Source organism: Argiope bruennichi, chromosome 5 (genome assembly GCF_947563725.1).
Source record: "Argiope bruennichi chromosome 5, qqArgBrue1.1, whole genome shotgun sequence".
In the NCBI taxonomy this organism is placed as follows: Eukaryota; Metazoa; Arthropoda; class Arachnida; order Araneae; family Araneidae; genus Argiope; species Argiope bruennichi.
In genome coordinates, this window is record NC_079155.1 from 15,472,330 (window position 1) to 15,499,967 (window position 27,638).

At 29.4% G+C, this 27,638-nt stretch overlaps 1 protein-coding gene across 1 annotated transcript in view; it reads left to right on the plus strand.

Annotated features, from left to right (window-relative positions):
• LOC129969128 (solute carrier family 35 member G1-like) overlaps positions 1-16,491 on the plus strand; it is a 49,414-nt gene extending 32,923 nt beyond the window's left edge. The window contains exons 4-5 of the mRNA XM_056083549.1: positions 10,621-10,670; positions 13,999-16,491. Of these exons, the coding sequence (XP_055939524.1) occupies positions 10,621-10,670; positions 13,999-15,171 (1,223 nt within the window). The 3' untranslated portion in view covers positions 15,172-16,491. The remainder of the gene's footprint in view (positions 1-10,620; positions 10,671-13,998) is intronic.
• The last annotated feature ends 11,147 nt before the right edge of the window (positions 16,492-27,638 follow it).

Here is a 27,638-nt window from a genome sequence, read left to right on the forward strand (position 1 = left end):
TTCTGTACATTGGTTTGATTTTTTTAAAAACTTGATTATATAGTAGCTCTCTAATATATTATTAATTTCTACATTTCCTTTTTCTATCGCATATATTTCTAACACATATTTTCACATTTCAATTCGTGTATCTATTAAATGTATTCTTTGAGCACTGGGAAAGTGACATATCTGTCAAAATATAATTGTGAAACAAAATAATATTAAAAAAGAATGATATATTTAAAGATAATGGAAAAAGCTTAGAAGATAGTCGAAATTCTAATCCGTAACATTGTCGCAGCATAGCCTTGTTTCAGATTTTTGGCCTGTCTTAATTTTTAATTTAATTATGAGAAGCACAATATTAAAAACATTATTGTCGCTTCATGCAAGTGTACAAATCCAACAAAGAAATTAAAGGTATTGTTGTAAATATATTTTAAAATATTTTGTAATTTTTTTAAAAAAAATTAGAGAAAATATTATGAAATTTTACAGTGTGACTTGCAAATGTTTTAAATGATTTTTTTTTTCGTACGTGTCGCAGTGTGCATTTAGTATGCCAGTTTATAAACATCACGTTAAAAAATGATCCCAAAATACACAAAAAAATTATTCGATATTTAAATTCATTTATATATCTAGAAACATTAAATTCGTTTTATTGTTTAGCATCATTACTTGGCCAAAAATTTCATTAAGATTATTGCATTTACGTGTATGCGGCAATAGAGACAAACAAACAGTCAACCCTTTGACATATTTAGCTCAAAATTTTATAATCTCTCTATATAATAAATGTGTGTGCCAAATTTTATCTACTTAGATCTTTGTGCTTTGTAATTCCCGACTTTAACTGCTCGAGCTGAACTTGTAAAATTAAATAAACCGACTTCCTGAGAATTTATTTCGTTCAAAATTTGATTTAAAAAAAAATCTACGTATTTGGTTGTGAATCCATATACCAAATTTCAGCCCTCTAGCTCAAAGCATTTTTGAGTTGCAGACAATGCTAAAAATGTTTCAGGACTCGGAGAGACCTGAATCTTGAAAATTCGTCAAAATCGTGAGGGTTTTTTTTTTTTTTTTTTTTTTGTCACAATACTTCTGTATTGCTTATACGAGAAAGAAAGATGAGAAATAGATAATTTGTTAGTGCCTTTTTGAAGCAAAGCCTTCCAATCTATATGATTGTTATTGAAACTTTAATACATTTTTTTACAAAGTATGGAATAAAGTATTTAGAGCAATAATAGTGGATAAAATGCTTTAATTGAAAAAGGTGCGGTCTTAGTGTGGAAATTTTAGTTCTAGTTATTTTTTAAACAATTAAAAAAATTAACAAAATATTTATAATTTTGATTCTCACTTACGAGATAAAACGCTGCCTATCCGTTAACTTAAAACGTAGAAATTCTATTTAAAAAATCACTAAGATAATCTGCCATTGCTCCATTTAGAAAAACGTGAAATAAGCGAAAATAATCATGCATTATCTTAATTGAAAGAAAAAGAACAAATTATCCATTTCATTATCAATTTATCTCAGGAAAGGTCGATAAGAACACTTGTATTTAATGGCGCTCTGATAGGTGAATACTATTTTTTCGCATGCTAATTTTGTAAGTCCAAAGTCCTATTCTCACCTGAGGATGATAAAAACAATCGATAAATTGATGATTCAGATCACTGCCTTGAGTCTTTATTGTCGACGTTTGGTGAGTAAAGGTCGAATCCCGTGAATTCTTCAAAAAAAGGTTTTAATTCTAGGTAAGTTGAAAATATATTTTATAAAATATCCGTTATTCCATTTCTTTTACTTAGTATGATCAGTTTCGCTTATTTTATTTTGCTTTTTTTTTCTTTTTAAGTATAATAAAATTTCTTTGTTATTCAACTGAATTAAATGTCATTTTTTTTTTTTTACGTTACTGTCATTACGATTTAACATTCAAGTTTCAAACCCTTGTTATTAAACGTAACTGAGTAATTTGGAATTTACTTAAGGCATACTTTTAGACGCAACTGTTTTCACAGATCATTACCGAACAATTTTTTTCAAAATTATTCGTTGAAAATAGTATGTAAAATAGAAAATAGTATGTTAATAATTGTTGAAGCAATTTTGCAGTTAAACCTGAATATGATTGGGTCGGTTTCCAATAATGAATCCGGATCTACAAAATGGTAGGTGACTTTGTTGTATAATTAAATATTCGTGAACCAAAAAAGAGACACAAGGCAGATATTAATACCCTATATTATAGGATGTTCCAAGAAGACGCTTACAAATCTTAACATATTCACTGGCGACGCCTCGTGTTTGACATTAAGGCTATCTTTTAACTATATCAGAAATGTCATCTAATTAAATGTATGGTTCAATATAATTAGATAGCTGTGAACTACAGACAAATCAAGCAAGAATCGATGTGTTTAAAATATTTCAAACATAAAGAAACGGATTATTTTTGAAATAAAGCATAAAATGGGGGAGACTAACGATATAGTAAACTTAATCAAAGAAAAGGTCTGATATAGGTTTAAGTTAGGTAACTTTTCTGAAAAGTCAAATTTTTACGAAAATATGAAGTTTTTAAATATTTTTTAATATTTCGAACACTTTTCATTATAAAATCAGTTGAATTTTTAGAAAGCTACACTGATTTTTATATACGTTTTAGTGAATTGTACGTCTTTAAATGGTTTTATCTCGAATTTTAACCTTTGGTAGAATTTTCTTACAAAAAATCTCATGAATTAAAATCTAATGTATATTTTTTATTCAAATTTGGTATAATTCCTTTGTAGTTCCTGAACTAGAGAATAATCTATTTATTTAGAAATATTCTATAATTTTAATGCTTCACAATGGGAAATTTTTTTAAAAAATTTTCAAATTTATCAGTCGAATCTCAATATTAAAAAAACATACAGCATATTTTTTAATTCAGGAACTAGGTAATATATTTCTTGAGCTATATGCAAAGTTTTAAGCAAATCATTTGATAAACCTCTGAATTAAGATTTTTGTATTATTCCTCTGGCCGAAAAAGGCCTTTTTTCAATTAAAAAAAGAGCTTTTGTTTATTTTGTATATTTTTGTTCCATAGATGTTTTTAATCTTTTTTAAGCTAAAAGTTTGTGTTGAAAAACACTAACTTTTCACCCTGAACGTAGTCGCATACACATATCACAAAGAAAAAGTTTAAAAGTCATAAACATATAAGTATTACAAAGGTTTGTTGTTAATACTATATCCTTCCTGCCATCGTTTTCATGCTTTATGCAACTTTCAATATTATTCTTTCCGTTGTAATACTGTGCCGTTATAAATAAGTTTTCGCATTTCATACATTTCTTAATTTATACATTTCCTTTTTCATTTTGCCTGCACTTTGAAGCGCAGTCTCCAGTGTTCACCCTTCGAGTTTATGAATTCGTGTTCTGTGGTAAAACTAACTTGTTTCAGTAAGCCTGACCTATTTTTTAAATTCATTGTAAGGGCAGTCGTGTGATTCAGATAGTCGATTTAATCTTTCGTTGTCGGTCAAGTTCGTATTTTTTTTTTTTTTTTTTTTTTTTTTTTCCCTTAATTGGTGTTCCGTACCAGTCCGATGACGCTCTACGTTTCAACTGCAGATAAATTTCTAGCTGCAGCATAATAAAATGTGCGCATATCGGGATTCTCAAAATTTATAATTTAGTTCTTGTACTTGGAAAAACTGTTACACGTAAGTTCTAAAAATGTCGTAATGACAAATTAAAATCTTTAATTGAGAAAATCATGATCGAATATTTTTGTTCTACTTTATTATTTTATTTTTCTTTCTATAAATTACTTTTCTAATAAGATTTAATAAATGATAGAAGAAAAATATTTTGATTTAAATCTTATTAGAAAATTAATTTATGAATGAAAACAAAATGAAAATTATATGATAAAACGGAGCAAAAATAAGATTTTTGACAAGTTTTTTTGACATTATTTGTCACTACGAAAATCATATTTATAATAGGATCGTAGAATTTCAAACTTTCTATTACAATAGTTTAAATTCATTGTATGTTATTCATATTTCATCTTAATGTATTTTGTGGATAACAGATTTAAGAATTGATTCAATTGGCACTGACAAACGATTTTCTGTAAATTTACATAAACATTCTAAACAACCAGCTGCTGATCGCCATAAATGCACTTATTTTATTTACATTTGTATAAAATATTGGGAATAACATAAAACTGAATTTCTTAAAATGTATATTTTTAAATGAATTTCGATTTTAAGAGTTAATCTTTTTTTTTAAGAAATTCATTCGTTATAGTTAACGAGAAAAAAAGGAAAAGAAATCGAATTTCAAATTTCCTATTGGTTGAAACATGTCATATTTTCATTCCACAGGAATGGCAATGCGCATGTTATAATACTTGCAAATATGGTAACTATTTGTGTTTAGTTTCACGGCAAAGTGTAGAAAATCCAGAATATAAAAAAAAAAAAAAATACTGTACCCGAATGATCCGATTACAATTAAAATTTAAAATTCATCAGGAATTTTACAGTAAAAAATACATACCATCTAGCTTGAAACACTTTTATATGATGTTTATATACACATGAGCAGGCAAACGCAGAATTCCAAAAATAGTTTTTCGGAATTCAAGAAGACCTGAATGAGATTAACTAAAACCTTGCAATCGATTTTTTTATACATTCCTTATAGACGAAAAAGAAAAAAAATGCATTTCTATATATGTGAACAAAATGTTCCCACAGTTGCCTTTCAAAATTTTCAATTTCTGCACTCAAAAATAGTCTAATCAGACAAACGAATTCGACGACGAAAGAATTCGATTTCATTTTTTTAAGCAGTTAATTTATTTTTTAAATTCAAATTAATGATTCGCATTTTCTTGTTTTGGAATCCCGACAAATTTCATGAAAGGAAAAGTATGAGTTTTAGAAATTTTGCTCCAAATGGTAATTTTCTTAATCTGAAACTTAATTTCTATAATCAAAGCGTTTATTCCATTAAGCGAATTTACCGCGTTAACTATTTTCGTCTGCAGGTGTTTTCTGCAACAGCCTTGGGAAAAGTAGCGTGGCACCTGAAATCGGATAATGTCACGGCTACGCCTTAACAGGGAACAATGAGTAATTTTGTTCATTCAAACCGGATATCTTGAAATTTTTATGACGATGTGGTAGCAGAAACGGTAAACGTCATAAAATCCATTTGTGTTTTAAATTATTTAAATGAATTGAAAATTTGAAAGTATAACTCTTCTTTCACACAGGAAAAAAAAAAAGGAACTGATACTACCTAACCATTTGATATAAATCAAATAATTGATTCCTTCGAACGTTCATTTCGAAAATTCGATATAACTTTGCAATTACAATATTCTAAAAATGATTCTCAAAATTAAGGACTGAAACATTATTTCTATTTTTTTATTATTAGTGTGTACCTCTCTATAGGACAGAATATTGAACTTAGATCTTCCTAATGAGTCATACGCATATTTAGGGAAGCGTGTATATAAACCTAGAATTGATTCTTATTTTTAATTTTATTAAAAATTAAATAAAATTCTGAGTTTGTCGAGCTTTAATTACCAACAATATTATATAGTACTGAAAAGATATTTTAACTGAATTTGATTATCACTCCTGATCATGTGCAAATGGAAAACGCAACCTTCATTATGACTGATATTCTGCTTTGAAGATTCATATAAATAAACACACATAATACCCAAATCCTGTCTGATAATCGCACAGTTTCGGCTACTTAACAGAAGCTTACTATGCCAAGCTTTGCTGTTTTACCAATCTGGTGATGGATTAATCTATGATTAACGAGTAATTATGTTGCCTTGTTGTATCAGTTAAGAATCCATGAGACGCCTGATATATTTATGGATTCCACGCATTTTAAATATATAAAATGATAATAAATAATTAAAATATAAAAAATTCAAAATAATATCATCTATAAAGGAATTTCGATTAAATTTTTTTAAAAAATTGAATAATTCTATGCACGCATGAAGCATGTCTAATTGACAAATTAGAGTCTTAAAATACGCCCTATTTCAAATTTATATAAACGAAATACATAATAGGGTCCGATTTATAAAAATAATTGTTGTTGCTAAATAATTTGCTCAGTATAATTCGGAAAAATTCTTTGATGTACAGGTGAATCCTTACTATTGAAAATTATTAAACCATTTTTAATATTTGTCTGCAATTTTTTCAGCGATGTAGACAAAGCTTCCCAAAATATTGTTCACCATCAGCAATATTTGTAAAAAAAGGCCAATTCTTTTGATTAATTCATTTTCAACTATTGCTGAACAATTTTTGATCAACATCTAGATATAAATCAGGTTACAAGATGCGATATCTTATCTTCCATTGATTCAATCTAAAGATAAGATAAATAACTTTACCTGGAACTAATTCTTAAAAAAAGAAAACATTTTATAGATAACTGATGATTGCACGTGACGGAGCACACGATAAACACACTTTTCACAATTGGACGTTATCTTAGTCTACATAAAAACAACGATTTGAATCGAGCAGCACGTGCAGAATTGAGATAAGCATTTAATATCTTTTGGCATTAAAAAGTACTAGAAATTCCCCATTCAGTGCACCTGTTTATAATTTGATAAGATATCGCAGACGATTGTGTTGCTCTCTAGATACTGAAATAGCAAATGTTATCTCGAATTATCGATTTTCTTAAATATTTTTTTTTCACTGCCTTCTTAGTTGTAAGAGGTTTCTTTGTGAAATAGAGGGGGAGGGGGGGGATAGGAAGCACTTCTCCTCTCGACCTTCTCATTTATTTCTTCCTAAAATTTTTAGTGTGAAGTCAAAATGGTGTCAGTTTTATTTTCAATTCGTGTATCCGTTAAAATGCGTTTAAAAAAAATACTAAATTGCCTTTTACACTGAGTTATTGTTGATTTGGCATTTCGTAATTTTAAACCACTAGTCAAATTCTCGTCTTTTTGTTATGCATTTTCACTTCCTACTCTTGTTGTAAACATCATTCTTAATGCAAGTTAATGCATTTCATTTAATAAATTTCATTTCCAATATTATTTTAGCGCAATTTTTTTCTCCAATTTTGAATAAAAATTGCAACAATGCATTTCATTGTTTTAATTACTTCATTTTCTTACGTGCATTGCGATGATATTATGTTTTTATTTGAAATATATCGTTGCTATAATTGAAAATAAATTTTTAAAATAATATAAAAACAAATGAATCAAATTATGGCATGTGGAAATAGAGATTCGAGTCTTCTTTAAAATTGTCTAACTTTTAATTCTAGCTGTGTAATCAAGAATATTTTTACTGGAGCGGATGGTAATGTGAGTGTAAATAATTACCTAAAATTTTCATTTAATGAAATGGCAACAGGACTTCCAAAGGGGAGAATTTTAAAGAATATGAAGGGTGTTTTTCTTTTAGCTTTACAGACCAGCGCGAAAATTAAATATAATGTGAGGAAGTATCCTTACTCATTAGTGAAGTGAATTCAAAATTCAGTACAGATGTACAAATTGTAGCACAAAGATCGTATGCTTTTCCTATAAAAAGATCTCATATTCGGTCTCAAAAAGGATCTAGAATTCAGAAATTCAATAAAAACTCGACGCCGAGGTGTTTTTAAGATTGCAATACTTTTTTTATACTCCTCCCTTTCTTTAAGAGTAAAAGAACCAAAAAATGCTTAGGCATTCACACTTTTATATAAATTTTGATACTTTTTAATCTAAGTTTATTTTCCCTTCTGCGATAATGTCCCCTGTTTTGAATTATTTCCAAAATGCTTGATTTCACTCTATTTGTAATAAAGGCATTTTGTGCCTTATATTAGATTCAAAATTAAGCATAGCATAAATGCGAGAGTTCCGATATAAGTTTGGAGAGTTTGTATTAACCCTTCGCACTCTGAAAAATAATTCGATGTATAATTATTGGCATATACAAGGACTTTATAACTTCGAAAAATAAATACAATGCAATTGTTTTAAATTGAATTTCTCCGAAAAGTTAATCTGCTTTCTTGCCCCTCTGTAGGTATTTTTAACAATCAAACTTAAAAACAAATAAAACATCAAAATATTGCATCATCAGAAATGGTGCTTGAGCCCAAGCATCCAAATACAAATGGTTAAAATTAGCTGAGCTAACAGAATGCCGAATAAAGAAACATCTGCAACAATCAGTAGCAAGAGTCACTGAAGATTAAATTAAAATCCTTTTGCAAGAAATCTGAATGAATAGTCAAAATTCCTTTTTAAAATGATAATCGTATCAATACCCTCAAAAAGCAAGTCATTTCTGTCACAATACCATTAAGTGTTCAATTTTACACGCACGTATACGCCTATACTAACAAATAACTGTATAGAATTATGTGTCAAGTTTGATGGCTGTAGGTCAAATGATCAACCCTGTAGAGCAATTTGTGAATCGTGCATTGTGTTTTATGTAATTTACAGAGTCCATGCTTTGAAATTAGACGGTATTTTTTTTTTTTTTTTTTTTTTTTTTTGTAAACCAATTTATATTAATAAACAAACATACATCAAAACCTATTTGGTATATCTTCCTCCTTAAGCAACATTTGTTTGGTAAACTTGGACAACAATCAGGATGTTGGATTTTCTCCAGAGTGTCGCCACTGTTTGAAAGCTGATGAAATGCCCTTGAACAAAATGCGAGCTAATCTAAAATAACGGTTAATTCCAACGTCGTAAACAATTACAAGAGAAGATGAATACGTCTGCACTCTTGGCAAAACAAACCCACCTGCTTACGCTTGTTACATCATTTATCCCGACACTTGTAAAATCACATTTATAACGATAGTATTTTGTAAATATCGAAGGAAAATTAATTTTATTCATTGTTTAAAATAATGCTGTAACTTTTTGAAAATGAGAAATATACAAAAAAAAAAATGTTCAAATATCGTTTAATTGCAGATAACGAGTCCACAAAGGTTTGCAAATTAATATAATACGAAGCTATAAATGTAATTTAATACGTTTACTAACATTGGTTTCATGGCAAATGTTTCGACATTTTCCCACTTAAAAACAAATCTACATAATACATAATTTTCAATAATGTCAAATTTATCATAAATTTCATTTCCTCTGTATCTTATTACGTTTAACAATAAACAGTAGAATAACTCCATATTGATATTCTGAATGTCGTACAATCCCTAGTAGCTCAAATTGTCCAACAATATTGAACGGCATTCAGAATCTCGAACTATATTGTGGTGACATCGCAGAGTATCTTGGTGAAAACATCGTAATGTATTATATTGTGTGTCAATAGGGTTTCGTATTAGCAAAAGATATTGTACAAAATCTCCACGATGTTGTCTGATATTCTGAATTCCTGCCAATATTGTAAAGATATCGCAGCAATGCTGATGGGCATTTTGTGCTATATTAGGGATGGCTTCGATTTGGATACTGAAACAACTGCTGCTTTTCGCAGTCGCAAAACCCTGGATGGCTTCAAAATCTTTTCTAAATACATTGATGTTCAATGGGTGGCGACTGGACGATATTATGTAGGGTCAGGGATTCCAACACAAGTTTCTGCCGGCTTTGCAGGCTTTTTTCTAAGATGTTTCCATATAGCTTTCTGAATTCGAAAGCATGCATGCTGCAGAAGCAATCCAGCATCGGAGGCGTGCCTTGTTTCCTAATACATTGATAAATAATATTCCTAACGTATATTTTCAAACATAAGTATTGGGAATAACGATCTTAAGAAACTTTTAGAAAGGCATATTCAAGTTAATTTGATTTTTTTTTTCATGTTAATGACGTTTAAGAAAATATTTGCACGATTCCTCCGTGCATGTAAGCAATTTCTGCGTAACCCTCTAATTCTACTCGGATTCTTTTGTAATAAATATATCTAATATCCACCGTTGTTCTAGCGTATCTGCCAAGATAGAAAATATCTTTAACAGATTTGGAGTATTTCTTGAATGCCTATAAACAGAAAAATGATTAATCGCACACTATTGAATATCACTCCAAATTACTTAATGACCTACGTACAGGTTAACTGCCACAATAGAACAGATGTCAGTAGAAAATGAAAAGTGAATTCATAGTTTACATACGATTCATATTTTGATAGATTTATTGATTCATATTTCGATAGTTTGAAAAATTCGGTTTCAAATATTCAAATCTTAAACCATTTAAATGAAACAGTTGCCTTGCTGTATATAGACACACTATACCCAGGCAGAATGGAAAAGAATGTTTCAGATTAAAATTTCTTTATCGCAGCATAATTTCTAAACATGAACTTTAATAAAATAAGTAGACGATGTGTAAACTAATAAAATAACATGAAAGAATTTGCTTTCAGTGTTACACCAGTATCTGAAACTGTAGCGAACGAGAGTACATTTAATTCTGCAGATATCAGAATATTTGGCATTGACATGAAAGAAATACGATAGAGCCATCGATACTTTTCATCATTAGATCATTATTTTTTTCTGTAAAATGACAGCTAATTACATAATGTGACAATTTTCTTTAACTTTTTTTTCTAGAAGCTCCACGACCTTCAGCGCCATCTGATGAGAAACCTCTGACGTCACCGGTGAGTAACAGACCTTCATTACTGTTATTGTAAAGTGATTGGGCCTGCAGAGAGGTGTGCGGTGTGCCAAATCACTCAAACAATAATCGCGATATCAGGCGTATTTACAAAACGAAACCAAGGAAAAGGATTCCGTGGTCTGTCTTTGCGCTCATTTAAATCTGTCATGGATACCTCTCATATCTATTTATTAAAATTACTGTATATATTTTATTCCTGACTATTAAAGAATTTACAGAATCGCTAGATTCTATGCATATTTCTAAAAATTTGTTACCTATGACGGCGTATCATTCTGCAGGTAATTTTGTTACTTAAATTTTTGTTATATTATTTATACTTGAAAATGCTGCTGGCAGTGTATGTAACTTTTTATTTTGTTGAAATTCGATCTGCGTTCTGTATTCCCATTAATGGTTTTTAAAAGTGAAAACATGCGTGTGAACTTAAAAGTCGATGACATTTCATCTGGATTTTTTTTAAACTTCCGTGTTTATAAAATTTTATTTTTTGATACATTCATAATAGAATTGTACTACTTGATGTAGTTTATTCAAGCTTTGCTTTTATTAACCCATATAAAGCTATTTATGTTTACAGACAGACATTTTTAAAATTTGAACCAACACATTGTAACAAAAATATCGCTTTAGGGTTTTAGAATTTTTAAAATTATTTTATTTGATGAAAAAATTATTCTGACAATTCTTTTGATTTATATTTAAAGATTACATATTGCTCCAAATATAAATTTGCTTATTACTTAAATATGTTTACACAAGTACAAAAAAAGTGTTAAATTTGTAGCTGGAATAGGAATTTATTTCAAGTTAATGTATTCTTTTTGTACAATGGTTTTATGAAAAAAAAAATTAAAACTAGTCTTGTTATAAATGTTATTTAAATGTTAGTGGCCCTAATTTTTTTATAAATAATTTATCTTTGTATTTGAAACTGTAATGAAATAAAAAATATTAAGGATGTATAATGTTTAAAATATATAATTAAAAAAATAATTATTATAAAGTTAGTACTTCTCTTCTATTTTTTTTGTTGTTTATTTGAATTGAAAATAATGACGGCTTTTAATATATTTTATAATTCTACTATTAAATGGACATTAAGGAATTACGTTAGGTTTTGAGTGTTTCAGTCAAAAATTTAATCTATTTGATCTGAAAAATTTGTATAGATAGCCACACTGATTATTTTTATTTTCTTATCTTAATATTCAAAAAATTTTTGTTGAAGATAAACTGCAAATGATTATATGAATAAAACTGTTAGATATTTTGCGTCAAAACATTGCATGTTTGGTGTCCAGTCTCTAAAATATCATGCCAAAATAAAATTATGTAAATTTTCTAAGTTCAAAACTCTTTGGAAAATTATTTTACTCTGCACATTAAATATCTTATGATGTTTAAAATGTGTATAAGTACTTTTACAAATATCTTTAATAAAAATATATGGACATAATAAAGCAATTTATCAGGTTTCCTGTAATAGAATAATTCAACAAATCTTTTCCAGCTTGATTGACTTATCTTTATTGCATAGCAAATAAAACTGAAATGATTTTTATTCTATATACTTGCAGATCGTGCTTTTTTAAAAAAATTGATTTTTCATGATTTATATAGCATATTTCATAAATTATATGTCTAAACATTATTATAATCGAAGTGCAATCACCCCCCCATCATACTTAATTGTTTTAATTTTTGAAAGGATGATTATATTTAATAAATGTTAATATTTTAAAAAGACTGGTCTGATATTATGCAAGATTTAATTTTATAAATGTTTTTTAGAATAAGATAAAGTATTGAAACAATTTGCCCTCCATATGAACCAATATCAAATGTTAGGAAACTTCATAATAGTAAATTGTATATATTGTGTCCTTTATAAAAGTTTTTACCAGTTTTTTAAAATTTTCCTAAGAAACATAGTGATAGCTTAGATGTTTTACTACATCATTATTTAGAATCTTTATTATTAGTTACTAGATTGAAATTAAATTCTGAAGCATTTATAGTGTAATATTTAAATGTTTCATTCTTAGCTTTAGAAAAGTTGCTGATTTGATTAGGCAGCTGATATTTATTCCAGTCTTAATGCCTAATGTTTTATTTGAATATTGAATCAGTTTTTATCCTAGATTAGATTATTGAATATGAAATAGAAGAAGGAATAATGCTAGGAAAATTCCAAATCCTTAGCTAAGTTTATTATTAAAGATTTATGTTTATTTATATTTATTTATTATAGTCTTAATATGTTTATTTATTATAAGTCATTTAAAAATACACTATAATAAGTAAATAAAAATTTTGCTGGCAGTAAATATTTCTTGTTAATTTATCAATGAATTGTTCAACATGCAAGCTGTTTTAATTTCAAAATTTCTTTTTTAGTATTACATTTAGACAGTTACTGTGCATCTTAAGACAATAAATATCTTCCCTGCACATTCGAATCGACACTCTTAAAATTTAAGTTGGAATATATCCTTTATAAATAAAAATAGGAGTTAATAATTTTCTATTGTATAATTTTTTAGATACATGTATTAAAAAAAACTTTTGATTGCCTATTTCTTACTCTTTTTTTGCTGCTGTAAATAATTAAATGTCACCAAAAATTGATATCAACATCATTTTGAATTGATATTAACCTTATTTTTACAATATACTTAATTAAAAACTGGAAAAAATTGTATTTTTTTTTTCCCAGCTACTGTTTCAAAAAATATCAAAATGATAGAAGGTAAAAAGTAAATTAGATTTTTTTGGTATGCATTTTTAATACTTTTTTATTTAAATACATACATCTTAAATATATAATAATCCAAAAATGTATATCCTAAGTTTTATCATTATTTTAGATTGAAATTTGTAATTCTGTGAAATCTTATTTTATGGACGAGAACAAATCGCTTTTCTATTAGGTTTTTTGCATTAATTCTTTATATATTTAATGTATCAAACATTGCTGTTTATATCAAAATGACATATGCTAAATTGGCTAAAACATTTGATTCGTACATTGCCTTGTATAGATAAGTTGTACAAGTGTCTTTTATTTGTATTGATTAGGTTAATATTTTCTCTTAATTTTTTGAATATGATTACATTATGTTGTCATAAAATACTTTGTTGCTAGTGTCTCCAGCTATTACACAAAAATGTTGTCTTGTTACATGTGGATCTTGACCCACAATACTTTGAAGTGTTTTTTTTTTTTTTTTGTACCAAAATAGCATTAATATTTAAAGTTTATAATTTTTATGTATTTATCTTTAAACTATGTCATTTTGTGATAGGTGGATAATCTTTCATGCAGCATTGGCTCAGGAACTGGAACAAACAGTGCCAATAACAATATGCCTAACTGGCTTCAAAGAAAACCATCTGCTATTCAAGAACAGCCATTAGTGTCCAAATATGGTGATCAATTTGATACATATCCCGATGATGCTGCAGAGAAGGATAACAGAAAATTGAGTGATCAAACAGATGGACCAAAAGATGAGCAGCCAGAATCTTGTTTCGACAAGAATTTCTCCTTATACAAGGGACTGTTTTATTCATCTATGTCTAGTGTCTTCTTTTCCCTCTCTTCTGTCATTGTGAAATACGTAAAAGATATCAGTCCAGGTGAATTAGCTGTTTTGAGGTTTGTGGGTATCTTAATATTCACACTCCCTCTTGTGATATACAGCAGAGAACCACCCTTTGGACCAAGACCAATTAGACATTTACTAATATTTAGGGGCTTGGTTGGTGCAACCAGTTTGTTTCTTAGATTCGTTGCTTTTCAAAATCTTCCCATTGCAGATGCATCTGTCATTATCTTCAGCATTCCAGTTTTTGTTGCTGTTCTAGCCAGGATTTTTTTAAAAGAGCCATGTGGATTTTTTCATGCATTTACTGTACTTTTAACCCTTCTTGGAATAGTACTAATCACAAAATTGCCTCTTATACTTGCAGATGAAATAGCTAAGTACAGCAAAAGTCATTTCTTTGGTGTAGGAGCAGCCTTAGGGTCTACACTTTTCGGTGCCAGCGTGTATGTAGTCATTCGTAAAATGACAGCTGTTCATCACTCGATTATCATGTTTAATTTTGGTTGGGTTGCGATCATAGAGACTGTGTGTCTCACCTTTCTCACTGGGGAATTTGTTGCCCCCACCTGTGGATTAGAACAGTGGCTAGTCATTCTGCTAGGTATATTCAGTTTTTGTGGTCAGATGCTTCTCACCTTGGCTCTGAAGACGGAACATGCAAGTCCAGTGGCCATTGTCCGTGCTGCTACTGATATTGTGTTGGCGTTCTTCTGGCAAATATGGTTTTTCAATGAGATCCCCGATGCTTACAGTATCTCCGGTGCTGTGCTGGTGAGCTCTTGTGTAGTGTTGATAAGTATCCGGAAGTGGGTAATGACTCTGCCTGAACATTCATCCATTAGAAAAAGGGCTTATTTGTTAACTATTTAATATTTTTTATGAATATAAATTAACTAAATTCCTTGTGCAGAACAATATTTATTTTGATCTGCTGATAGGCACGGATGAACGTGATTACAGAAGTCATTACCTGATAATTTAATACATCCAGTGAGGAAAAACAAATCATAATTGAAATTTTTTATTATTCAGTTTCTTTTCCTTATCAAGAATTTTTAACTTAATATTGTTAACAGATTTGAATAACAGTTTTAACATTTGTATATTTATTTAAAGATTAGGTAACATCAAGTCGTTTTAAGTCATCTAGTCTATTTATTTTCATAGTAATTCATTTTAATTGCTTTTAATACATACTCTGCACTTTTTTTGTAATTAAAGCTATTTCAATTTCAGGATTATTATGAAACTAAATTTAATTGGAGAACAAATGATATACTTAATTTCCTTCATCTTAAATCCCTAGCAGACAATTTATAAAAAAAATATAATTAAAGATTTGTAGACAAGATTAGATGTTTAATTTTAAGAGAATCTTTCATTAGAATGAAATATTCCCGAGTTGCAGTTGGTTTCAAGTGCATATTTAAATAGTGGGAATAATATACTTACAGGGTTCCTAAATTTGAATTAGAATCTAGAAAAGAAGTCTTGTGATATATAAAATAAAATGTTATGAATTCTGAAAATGCTGTCTACTTATAAAGGAAATAAGATACTGTATTCTTAATGTATTAATGTTGAGTTTTATGAGAGAAAGTATAGTTATGGTTATCAGTTGTTGTGAAAATATTTTTTACTGATGATGTGCTGTATATATCCTTTATTTTTAAAAAATGAATGTTTGTTGGTTTCTTTGTATTTGTTGTTTTATTTAATATTTTAAATTAGTTTTTGTGTATTATTTTAGTTTATATGAAATATTTTGAATTTTTGAAACAGCCAACAGTATTTCTGAAAATATACTGTGCAATTTTCCTTTATAAGATTCTTACATCCTGTAGTTTAAATCTTATAGTTTCTAAAAACTTGAATGATTTTTAATTATTAAATTGCATATGTTGCTGGAATCTTTTTCTCCTGTAGAAAAGCTATCAAAAATATATCCAAATTTTTATAAAGTTGTCAATTAAGAATGTACTTTAGCACAGTCTTAAATTATTACTTAATCTAATGATTTTTGTGAACTATGAACAGGGAAGACTGCAGTCTGTGATATTTAGTTGAATGTGTGAATTATTTTGAGTACTGTTGCTTTCTCTTTTTGAGAAGTAAAATTATTGGTATTAATGAAATGTTTTGTATCAAATTGTCAGCATAAAATCTGCTGTGAGGAAAGATAAATAAAAACCTGTGATAGTATAATTTGTTGTATTTTTTTTCTCTCTCTTGTTTTAATTCTAATTTTCTAAAAGCCACATTTGGCTGTTATCAAAATGTTTCCTAGATTCAGTATTTTTTTTATCTCCTCTAATTGATTAGCAGCATTATATCTAAAGTCCAAACTGTCTTTTCATTAAAATTATTTTAAAAGAAAATATAAAAATAGGCGAAACAAACCATTCCCGTTTCTATACGTTATGCATAAAAAAAATGTAACATAAGGCATGTAGTTTGTCTCGCATAAATTATTACGAAGGAAGTCACTGGAAACTGCTTTAATCGTCTTAGGTAAGATAACGCAGAAATCGCGTCTCGATTACTCCATACAGACCGGTGTTTCGCTATAATAAATCAATTCAAATTGTTATTCTATTATATTTTCGCATATAAATAATATTTCATTTTATATTTGTATCCATTATTAAAAGTTAATCTGAAGAACGAGTATTCTGAAATTAGAAGTCTCTGACTAAAAACACGAATCTTTAATACAAATTAATGGACGAGTCTGCAAATTGCTCTACTAATTTCTTTTCTCACACCTACATCCAATTCTATCAAAAATCCGCTATGTGCATGGATTAATATTTCTATACTGCACTGATTCAAGAGGTCCACTGCAGGTTGACAATTTGGGAAAGGCTGGTTTCTGCTTATTAACTATCGTAGTTCAAAATGATGTCCATCTCAATTGCCTTCGTCTTGCTCCAAGATTGTACTAATCTCACTAAGCAAATTAAAAGAACTTGCGAAGCATAACTTGCCGATTAATTCGAGAATTGTAAAAAGTGTCCTGATTACTTTGTCTTACTTTAGTGAAAAAAGGAATGTAGGTTTAAATCTTTGTTCCGTGTTGTTTCATTTAGGATAGCTATGCATTAATTTTATGGAGTATCAAATTCTTCATGATAATACATGGCATATCATATTTTATTGAGCCAATGCTAATGTTCTGTTTTTTTTAATATTAAATTTTTTGATATACTTAATGTCGATTTTGTTCTAGATTTTGAAAAAACTGTCAGAAAACATGAAGGGTAGAAATTAGGTAGCACTTCAGGTATTATCTTCCGACTACAATTCGAATTTGAAAGTTGGATCTTAATAATTCTCGTGTAATTTTAAAACAGGATTTGAAATCAAATACAGTAGATCATCCGGAACTTTCACACGCCATTACTCCGAGCAAACTATGCGAAATTGTGAAAAATTCTGTCTGTCGCCGTTTCTGGCAAGACTAAGAAAAATGTTAATTACCAGGTGGTTCTTAAAAAAAAAAAAAATGATTGATCGCTTAGCTTAAAGATAAAGCTCCATCAGATATTCGAGTCTTCATTAGTGAGATTTTAAAATGTTAATTGACCGACTTTACTCTTTTAAGAATATTAAATAGTCTAATTAACACTTTTATTATTCAATTTAGATTCTAATGATAAAACATCATTAATACAGACATCATTAATAAAACAAAAAAAATTTTCAAGAAGTAGATTACCTTAAAATTATCATATATATTTTTATTAAGGTATCCGAACATGTACGGAGCACTTTTTTTAGAAAAACATCGTATAGACATACTTTAACCATATTTCTAGGTTTAAGGCTATTAAAGTAGCAATAGAATGTCAATATTTGAAATAAGCATTAATAATTTTGGAAAATTGGCATTTAATAGCAGAAATTTAAGAAAATTCTTTAAAAACTTCAAATTGGCTACACCAAAAACTATTACTCGCATCTGAACAAGACTTTTACCAAAATAAACTATATACTTTTCTCTAGGGAATGAACTACAAGCGTATGGTTATAATAATAAAAATTTTAGAACCAGTCGAAGATTATCATAAAATTTTTAGTGAAATTATGACGTTATTATTCAAACAATAGGCTGTAAATTAAAAAATTTTCTCTCAATCTAAATTCTTTTAGTTCATTCTCTAGAAAATAGTAGAAAGACAAAGTCCACTAAATTTCATAGTAATATGATAATTATATTTTCAGTTATTTTATTTGAAGTGAACAAAAAATAAGTAAAAATCAATTGAGAAAAATGCATTTAAAGTATACAGGAACATGTTTTAATAATAAATTATGTGGGTACATACTTAAAATTCACCACATTTATAGGTTATACCTTCTTCCTCCTCAGCTTTTAGTAATTTTTCCTTTTTTAATCATTTTTATTTCTTCCTAGCAATTTTTGCATTTGGCCGCATAGATTCAATAATTCTGTCTTTGCTCAGCAAATGCTCTAACTGCATTTGCACTAGGATACACTTCAACAACCTTCAAGATATTCAGTAATCCTATAAAACCTTCGTTAAAATGTATTACAGACATAAATGTCCCTAATCTGAGTTCGAAGCTCAAGAAAGACATCTTTTGGTACAAATTTCCTCAATACACCGTTGAAATTGTCATTTTGCGTTATTCCGTGCAAAACATTTTTCGTATTTAAAACTAAATTTGTGTTAATACAACTTTTTAACGTGTTTTGGCCTTTTAAATCGGTGCTTCTGGTTATTTAAATGTCCACTTCCGGTTTAACGATCATTACGAAAATATTAATATTTTGATTGATTAATATTTTGAATATATTTCTAATTGACGTAGAGACAAAAAAAAAAAAATCAATAAACCTGTTTGGGATAGCTCGAAGACTGGTTGGTCTATCCAATAAAAGAATTTTTTAATGACATTTTTAGCTAAAATCGGCCTTTTTCAACGTGTTCAGATACCTTAAAATGCATTTATAAAAGCATATGAACCAACAAATTTTGAGAAAAAAACAATGGCTTATGCCCAATTTAGATTATAGGCCGAGTCCAGTTTTGAAAATGGGATAGTTAAATATTTTCTTTGAACAACCGAATCGAACAGCAAATGAAATTTCTATTCTTCCAGAGGTGAATTTTTAGCAACGTTTTAGCATTGTCCACTTTCTTTTGAAACAATCAATATTCCATTAAGTAGCAAAATCGTTGGCAGTACTCCAGGTACGTGAGTCACGGTTTTGGTTCCATTTCTTTTCCTGACAGTTCGCAATATATTCCAAAACACTTGACCTATCTTTAGCGATTTGTTTGGCGTAAAATGTAAATGGTTTTTCCGAAATTCGTTTCTGTTTACGAACCTACTGCCAAACACCTAAAGAAAGTGAAGTTTACTTTTTATAGATGTTGCTTATTGCATGAAATCAATGTCGATCAATCAATTTCAATTCGTAATTATAAGTTTTTTTTTTCTTTTCTTTTTCAGGGATATTTAGTTTTTCTTTAAATTAAAAATTATTCAGAATGAAAAAAAAAAAAAATCAGAACAATGTTTTCTGCTTCATTGAATTGTCAGTATAAAAATAATCAAAAAAAAAATGTAATCTTTATTATTATTATTATTTTTAAAAATTTGTTTCTGAAAAGAATAGTAAGTAAATCATGTTTGAATTTGAGTAAATGCTCTTTATAAAATATTTTTGTAGTTAGAAATGTGCATCTCTGATATTAAAATCTGGATCTCAATTTATAAATGTTGATCATATCAGGAAATACTGCCGCTCTAAAATGAATATTTTTATAGATCTTTTGAAACATATAAACATATTTATATCAACGTGATTTTATATCGATAAATGAAATGTAGCCGTTAGAAAATGAATAGTTCCGTAAGAATGCCTGAAATGAATTAAATTCTTCGCTGTGCAAACGATCCTATTATTGAGGATTACCGAACTTAGCAATTTTAGAGCTCGTATATTAAATTTTCAGCTGCGTCTCGCCGTTTTGCGAAATACTCGCAAAATGCATGTTTGCGTATTGTTAAGGATAATGCAATGACAGTGATAAGAGATTTCGAATAAAAAATAATTTGGTATTCAGTATACATTTCATGTTTTTATTTTTAAGAGTTTGTTATAAATCCGATTTCAAGGGCAACAACTTTTGCTTTAAAATTTGATTATTTTTCTCTTTTCCATTCTGTAACAGTTTAAAAAAAAAAAGAGGGGCGGTGGCTTTTTTTCATCATAAATATATTATCTCAGTAATATTGCGTTCCAAATGGGTTTTTATTTAAATTTTTATTCCCATTTATATCAAATTTTTATTCATTTAAAATTCTAGAATAACGTATTTCATTATGTTATCTAATTTCAGATTTTTAAACAAAGGAGTTTAAATAGCGGCACATTCACTTTAAATATATCATCATTATTAACCTCATTCAGGATATCTTTAAACTATTTGTGATTTTCTATACAAGTACAAAAATATTTATTAAGGAATAAATATCAAGATGAATGAATAAATAGTTTGTTATTTGAAGAAAAATCGTTTGCACGAGCGATTCGCTTATTTATTTTTGCTTCTTCCTTTTCGTTGATATCTTTTGCAAAAACAGATGTTATTAATTTCGTTTGATAGAATGCGTTTTATTTTTCGTTGTTAATATTTCTTTTAACTAGTCTTTACTCTAATAGCTGTGTACATGACAATTTGAATAGCAAATACAATATTATTAAGATGTATTTTTTAGACTTTTGATTATTTTAAAAAAAATTTGGATAAATAAGTCAGTAATTTAAGAAAATTTGTTTCATTGGGGAAATGCAAAAAGTAATTATTTAATAAAGATATCTCCCTTTAGACATATGAGCATTGAAGTAAAAAGCTTTTTAATTAAAAATTTTAATTTGTTTATTCAAGCATTGGGTAGGAATTGGAATTTGAAATTAATTCTTTTACTTTCAATTTCTTACACTTAGTGATATAAAAACTAAATAGCTTCTGTGCAACTTACAGTTAAATTCAGGGATTTATATTCAAGATGCTCTGTTTAAAAATTGCATATGAAAAACTCAAATTTTTCTCGAATAGAACATGGTTAATGTTATTCATCTGTAATTATGTAAAAAGTGATGGATACATTTTGAAAAAATGGTGGTGTGAATTATTTTGTAGTCTGAAGCCGTACAGCGTAGCTTTTATTTAAAGCCTTCCAATCTTAAAACCAAGCTAATCAAAGGTTTACTGGAACATGTCCAAATCGAAACCTAAACGTTAATGATTCTCAACCTATTGATTCAGTCCTTATTTTAACATAATTTTAGTCGCGCCTAATTTAATTAAAATGCTTGTTTACAAGTAATTTTTAGCAAATTACTGAATGATTATAAAACGTTTAGCTATTATATGACCCGACAGAGGATATGTTGTGTTACGGAACAGAATAAAGTTTTGCAGTGACAAATTTTCTAATGTCAACACCATTTTTTTTTCTTTGGAAATGTGATACTCACGATAAAAAGAAATGGAGTTTGAGTGGAAATTTTAATTAAAAAAGAAAAATAGAAACCGTTTTCAGATACAAAGACTTGGAAAAAAAACATGGCATTTATCAACACACGAATGCTTTTCCAATTGTATCTTTTGTTCTGAACTTAAACTATAAATCACTTTAAAAAAAAAACAGAAGAAAATTCGAAGTTAATCAGATTTCCAAATCTGATGTAGGACACTGTCATGGCTAACGCCATCGCCTTAAGAGAAGAAATGAGCAGTGTGACATGAATGCTGCGTCCTGTTTTCTTGTCCTTTGCTTTCAACAACATGTGTTTCATAATTAAATAGCATTGCGAAATTATAACGCTTTATTACTTTAATAGTACAGTATTTATCTTCCGTAGAAACCACCGGTCGCCGTTGTCTATCGTATAAACAACCTATTACGGTTTAGAGGTATGAGACGCGGGAGGATAGAACCTGGGACCTTTAGGTTAGCAGTCCAGTAACTAACCGATTTTACCAAAACAGCTGTCCGGGTAGAAGCGCTGTTTTCACCACAGTACTCTCGCTCCAGTGCGTCGAAGGGGAGACGAACGATATGGCGTTGAGTGGTGATGTATTGAGTTATTAGTAGCTGTTGTCTTAATGGGCCTGTACCCAGTTTTGAGTAGCGCCAAGCGTTATGGCGAGCGTGTGCGGGTGATGATGCGCCATGTGTGTCTGACGGCTTTTGGGTTGCTGCATCACGTGAGTTTGACGACTTTGGTTTGCTGCGTCATGTGTGTCTGACGACTTTAGTTGCGGGTAGATGGCGCCACAACAGCTGTACGAAGGTTGAAGGTTCAGCGTCCTAGGTCACCAATTTAGAGGTATGAGACGCGAGAGGATAGAACCTGGGACCTTTTTGGTTAGCAGTCCAGTAACGATCCGATTTTACCAAAACAGCTGCTCGGGTAGAAGCGCTGTTACTGGCTTATATGCAATTCACCACAACGGCAACGCTCATATCTAGTGTACAAATTGAAAGAAACTGATTACACATGTGATCGATCTCGTCTTCAGTGGCCATCCATTCCTTTTGATTGCGTTGCCAATACATGCGGAATTTTAATCTTTCGTGGACTAAATTGTACATTCTGTTCTTCACCTTTCCGCACCGGTTTCGGCATTTTCAAATGCTGCAAACTAATGATAACCAACTATATTTCCAATTTGCTGATTAATTCCTCTGACAAAGTGCAGCTTTTTCTTTATGTATTCTTTGGGCTAACAAACTACATTTCTCTTTAATTGATAATATTAATTAAAAAAAACTACATTCACTGTCTGTCTAGGTAGATTCAAATTCCCATGGTATGGTCACAGTTTCTTCACTTGAACCTAAAGCGGAAGTGTGGAACAGGATAATACCTGCATCCTTCCTTGGCCGTTGCATTTTTTGAAAAGATTACTAATCAAGACTTACGAATGTACTGGGTAACGCTAGTTCATTATTAATCGATATTGTTCAATGACATCATTCCCAATTCGCAAGAGTGAAATGTTCCAATGTCTTGAGTATATAAGATGGTACTACTCCACATATAGAATCCTCTGTCTATTAACTCAGCACTTTGGTAACAGAATTATCTCCCGTCCTTTCATGTTCCCGTTGCCACAAAAATAAACATGATTTCATTCCTAAGTATTTTTAGTTTTAGTAAAATATGAAATCAAAAGCCCCCAAAATGTGTCTGATGACATCCATTTAGTAGATTCTTCTTCATATAGTAAACAGTACGATAAATCGTCGGTCTCATGCAAACCTTATGCGCATAAAATGTGTAACAACATTGTTACGATATCTTTACGATGTCGGCCTGCGTTTAGAATGTGAGGCAAAATCGTGGCGATATCGTACAATATCTTGTGCTAATAGGAAAGTGTTATCGAGTGTGAAGTTGGTAACACTGAAAATTATGAAGCACAAAAAGTTTTCTATTTCTACTTTTCTGTGACTGTTTCCGTTTTTGTTTTATTTCCGCCGCTATTTTTCATGCTAAAAATACTGCAATATTTTTTTTTTTTTTTTACAATGAAAATCATTTCTATGAAAAGAAGCAGATGTTGCTATTTGAAGGTTTCAAAGTTTTTGTCATTTTTAACGATAATTGAAGCTATTGTTATTCGCATTATTCTTCTTCAAAGTATATTCTATATAATATCTGCATTAAAAATTTTGAAGTGCCAATATTATACGGAGTTGAGATATGCTATGCCATATATCGTTAAAATTACTTCTTTGTGCCAGCACCGCTTATTAAAAAGTAACATTTTATTTTTAAGTTTGCATTGTGTTTTTTTTTTTTTAATATTTTCATTTTTTAGTAATAAATCATTTTTAGCACTATTCTTCAACTCCCCCAATCCATAATAAACTACAAATTGTGTGTTCTCATTTTACGTTTACCACTTATACTGCAAGTAAATCTGCGTCTGTCGTGTTTTACTTTCCCCCCGTCTGATTCATTAAGATAAATCACTTCCATATATTCTATAAATCTTTATATTCTCAAGTGATTCTGTGGACTGGTCTCTACCAGAAAATTTCATGTGATCTCAAAGATAAATAATTGAGCACGAGAAAACTTTGCATATTTTCAATGTCAAGATTGCGTTTGATATTCATAGCAATATTCGATTTAAAAAAAAAAACTCACGCGAGTTTTATGCTAAAAATATTTCCACGTTTTAGCTGTAAGAATTAATAATTGTTGGATATCATTTATCAGTGATAAAAAAAAATGGAACTCCTATAAATCATTACGAATTCTGAAGTGAAACTTTCTTAATTTACGCAAGTGATATTTAAATGCAGAATAAGAAAAGTAAAAAAGCAGTTTGATATATCCAGTGCTAAACAGGAGTACAAATGAATGGAAAATAAAACCTGTTTGAAGAACTTTGAATGAGTTATGATTAGTTAAATATCTTAATATTCATAAATTAATCTTTTTTTATTTCGTATTAGCTAAATAGTCGTTATTGGTGACAATTGTCAGGATTAAGGGTTGCTAAAAATTTCATTAAATTTATTGTGTAATTCGGTCTTAATAGCTTCTATAGTTAAGACATTTCAAAAATTTTATAACGCATGCTATTTCAGAAGACTCAAGCCGTTTTGTTTACAATATTCCCAAAATTATCGGTTAATATTATCTTTATACGTCCAATTATATCTCAAGAAAGATAAATTGTATTTAGAAAAGTACTTTAAAATGTTGTCACCATTACTAGAAATCTGAAATTAAATCTAAATTGTTAGTAATAATTAAATTAATATTAGTTAGGAAAATATATAAATTTAAAACTAAAACCTACTTAGTAAAGAAAAATAAGCAGAATCTACATATTTTAATTATCAGCAATCTAGAAAAGACGGTGTAATATTAGTAGCAAAAAAATATAACGAAATATTAGTACGAAAACGATTTGGGTTTCACTTCAGCAATGAAATATTTTGTTATAAAATATACTTAAAATATTTTTTTAATTCAAATTTTTATTTCAATCGGTTTGGAAAAACGCGTCTAAAACACAAATTCGATTTCTGAATACTATTATCCACATGCCAGGGATAATCGCCAAAAGATTCGTTAAGGATTAAACAATAGATTTAGTAAAAAAATTCACTCTAAAGGTTAATATTTAATAACAACTGAATGCCAATACCTGGAAAGAGCTTGCAAAGGTAATGCGTAAAAGTTTTTAGGAGACCATTGTCGTTGGTTTTATTTAAAATATTATCATATTCTAATATTTAATTAAATATGCTTAATAAGACTGGAGGGCTATATAATAATTTAGTTTTCGTAATTTTTTTCGAACAAACTGTAAAATTTGATTCTTTGTCATGTAGGGCATTTTTAAATTTAAATAAAAAAATTTAAAAATGAATCCCTGGTTTCCAGTTAATAGTAACCTATAATCGAATTTGTGTTTGAGGTGCGTTTTTCTCACCCGAATAAAATTAAAATTTGACACAAAACTGCACTTGTAGTCACAAAATCACGTGCCTAATATATTTAATATATATTTAAGTCACTGCGTTTTTTGAATTATCGCGTTTACATGTTTCTGAAAGTACAGACCCTACAGACAGTCGACCCGTACTAGGATTTGGCTCAAAATTTAACTATAGATGTTAAATCTATGTATTGAATATTATCCATCTAGTTCTAATCATTTTGTAGCTATCATGTTAACTTATATTCGAACAGACTTACCTCCTCTGAACAGATTTTACTCAAATATTGATAGAAATCTGCAAATTTGGTGTAAAGACCGTATACCAAATTTCAACCGTCTAGCTCAAAGCAGTTTTCAGTTACTTTTGTCACAGACAGGGTGACATTTTCCAAAAATGTGTTTTTCGAATTCAGGGGGAGGGGAAGGGTCTAAAACGTGGAGATTCGTCAAAATCCCGAATTTGAATATTTCGAATATATTCAAATGCGGGATATACGTAGTATATTTTCTCTATATACTACGTATACGAGAAAGTAAAAATATCAGAAATTGCAACATATTGTAAATGAATATCAAATGGGATAAAAATGCGTTGCTTTATTGCAAATTCAAAACATCGTTTCTGCTTTGTGCTTTATAAAGCACATGATGACTAAACCGCTGATAATCCACTCTTTTTTATTTGATTGCTAAAATCGAATATTTCAAACAATGCATTCATTGAAAAGGGTGTTCTCACGATTTTTGATGATTGTGTCTGACTTCCTGTCTGGGTATGTAATTCGCGAAAATAAAATGCGTCGAAGCATCGGAATTTCACATTTACAAAAAATAAGCCCATTTTGCGTTGACGAAATATTCCGTGGTTCAGCATACTGACTTTGAATTAAGTTTGGGTCATTAGCCCCATAAAATGGGGTAATATTAGCAATAAAAATGTTATATAAGATAAAATTATATATATATATATAAAATTAGTCCTACGTGAAGCGTGAACTTTTATTTTGAGCATTAAAAAAAATCGGATTAATTTCTACGAGCGATTAAAATGTAAAAATAAATGATAAATTTGTGGGAATGGTTATCCCACAACTTTCTCGCATATTCTCTAATAAAAATGTTATTCCCCACCCACCGCAAAAAAAAAAAAAAAAAAAAAAAAAAAATGTGCATCTCAGTTAAGGTAGAGAGCGCATTGCATGGCATTGGAGAACAATAGTTAAGAAATATTAACCATGGCTTGAATTTGGCTTTTTTTTCTGAATTTATCGTTTGATCCATGGCGGAGTTTTATTGGCGATTAATTCCTGGCACGCCATTAATAGTATCCGGAATCGAATTTGCGTTTCAGACGCCTTTTTCCAAACTGATTGAAGGGCTGCGATGCTCTGGTGGTAAGGCCTCGGCTTCACAACCGGAGGGTTTCAATTTCGAGACCTGATTCCACCGAGGAACCGTCATCCGAGCGGATCTGGTGCACGCTAAATTCGTAGGGGCCAAATATCCTCTCGCTAATGTTGTTGAGGAGCTAGAAGTGAGGGGAGCCAGCTCAGGTGTTTCCTTCGTCATTACGGAATTGCGAGGTCCGTCCCAAAATAACCTAAGTGTTGCTTTTAAACGGAGTGTTAATATAACTAAACTAAAACCAAACCGATTGAAACCAAAATTAAACTCAGAGCTACAGTTGTAGTTAAAAAATATCGTACCAAATTTAATATATTTTAGACTTTACGTTTTGGCAACATGCTTTGAAACATGCTTCTGAAAGTACAGACCGACAGATGATCAACCTCTAGTTGAATTTAGCTCATATATAATAATATCTAC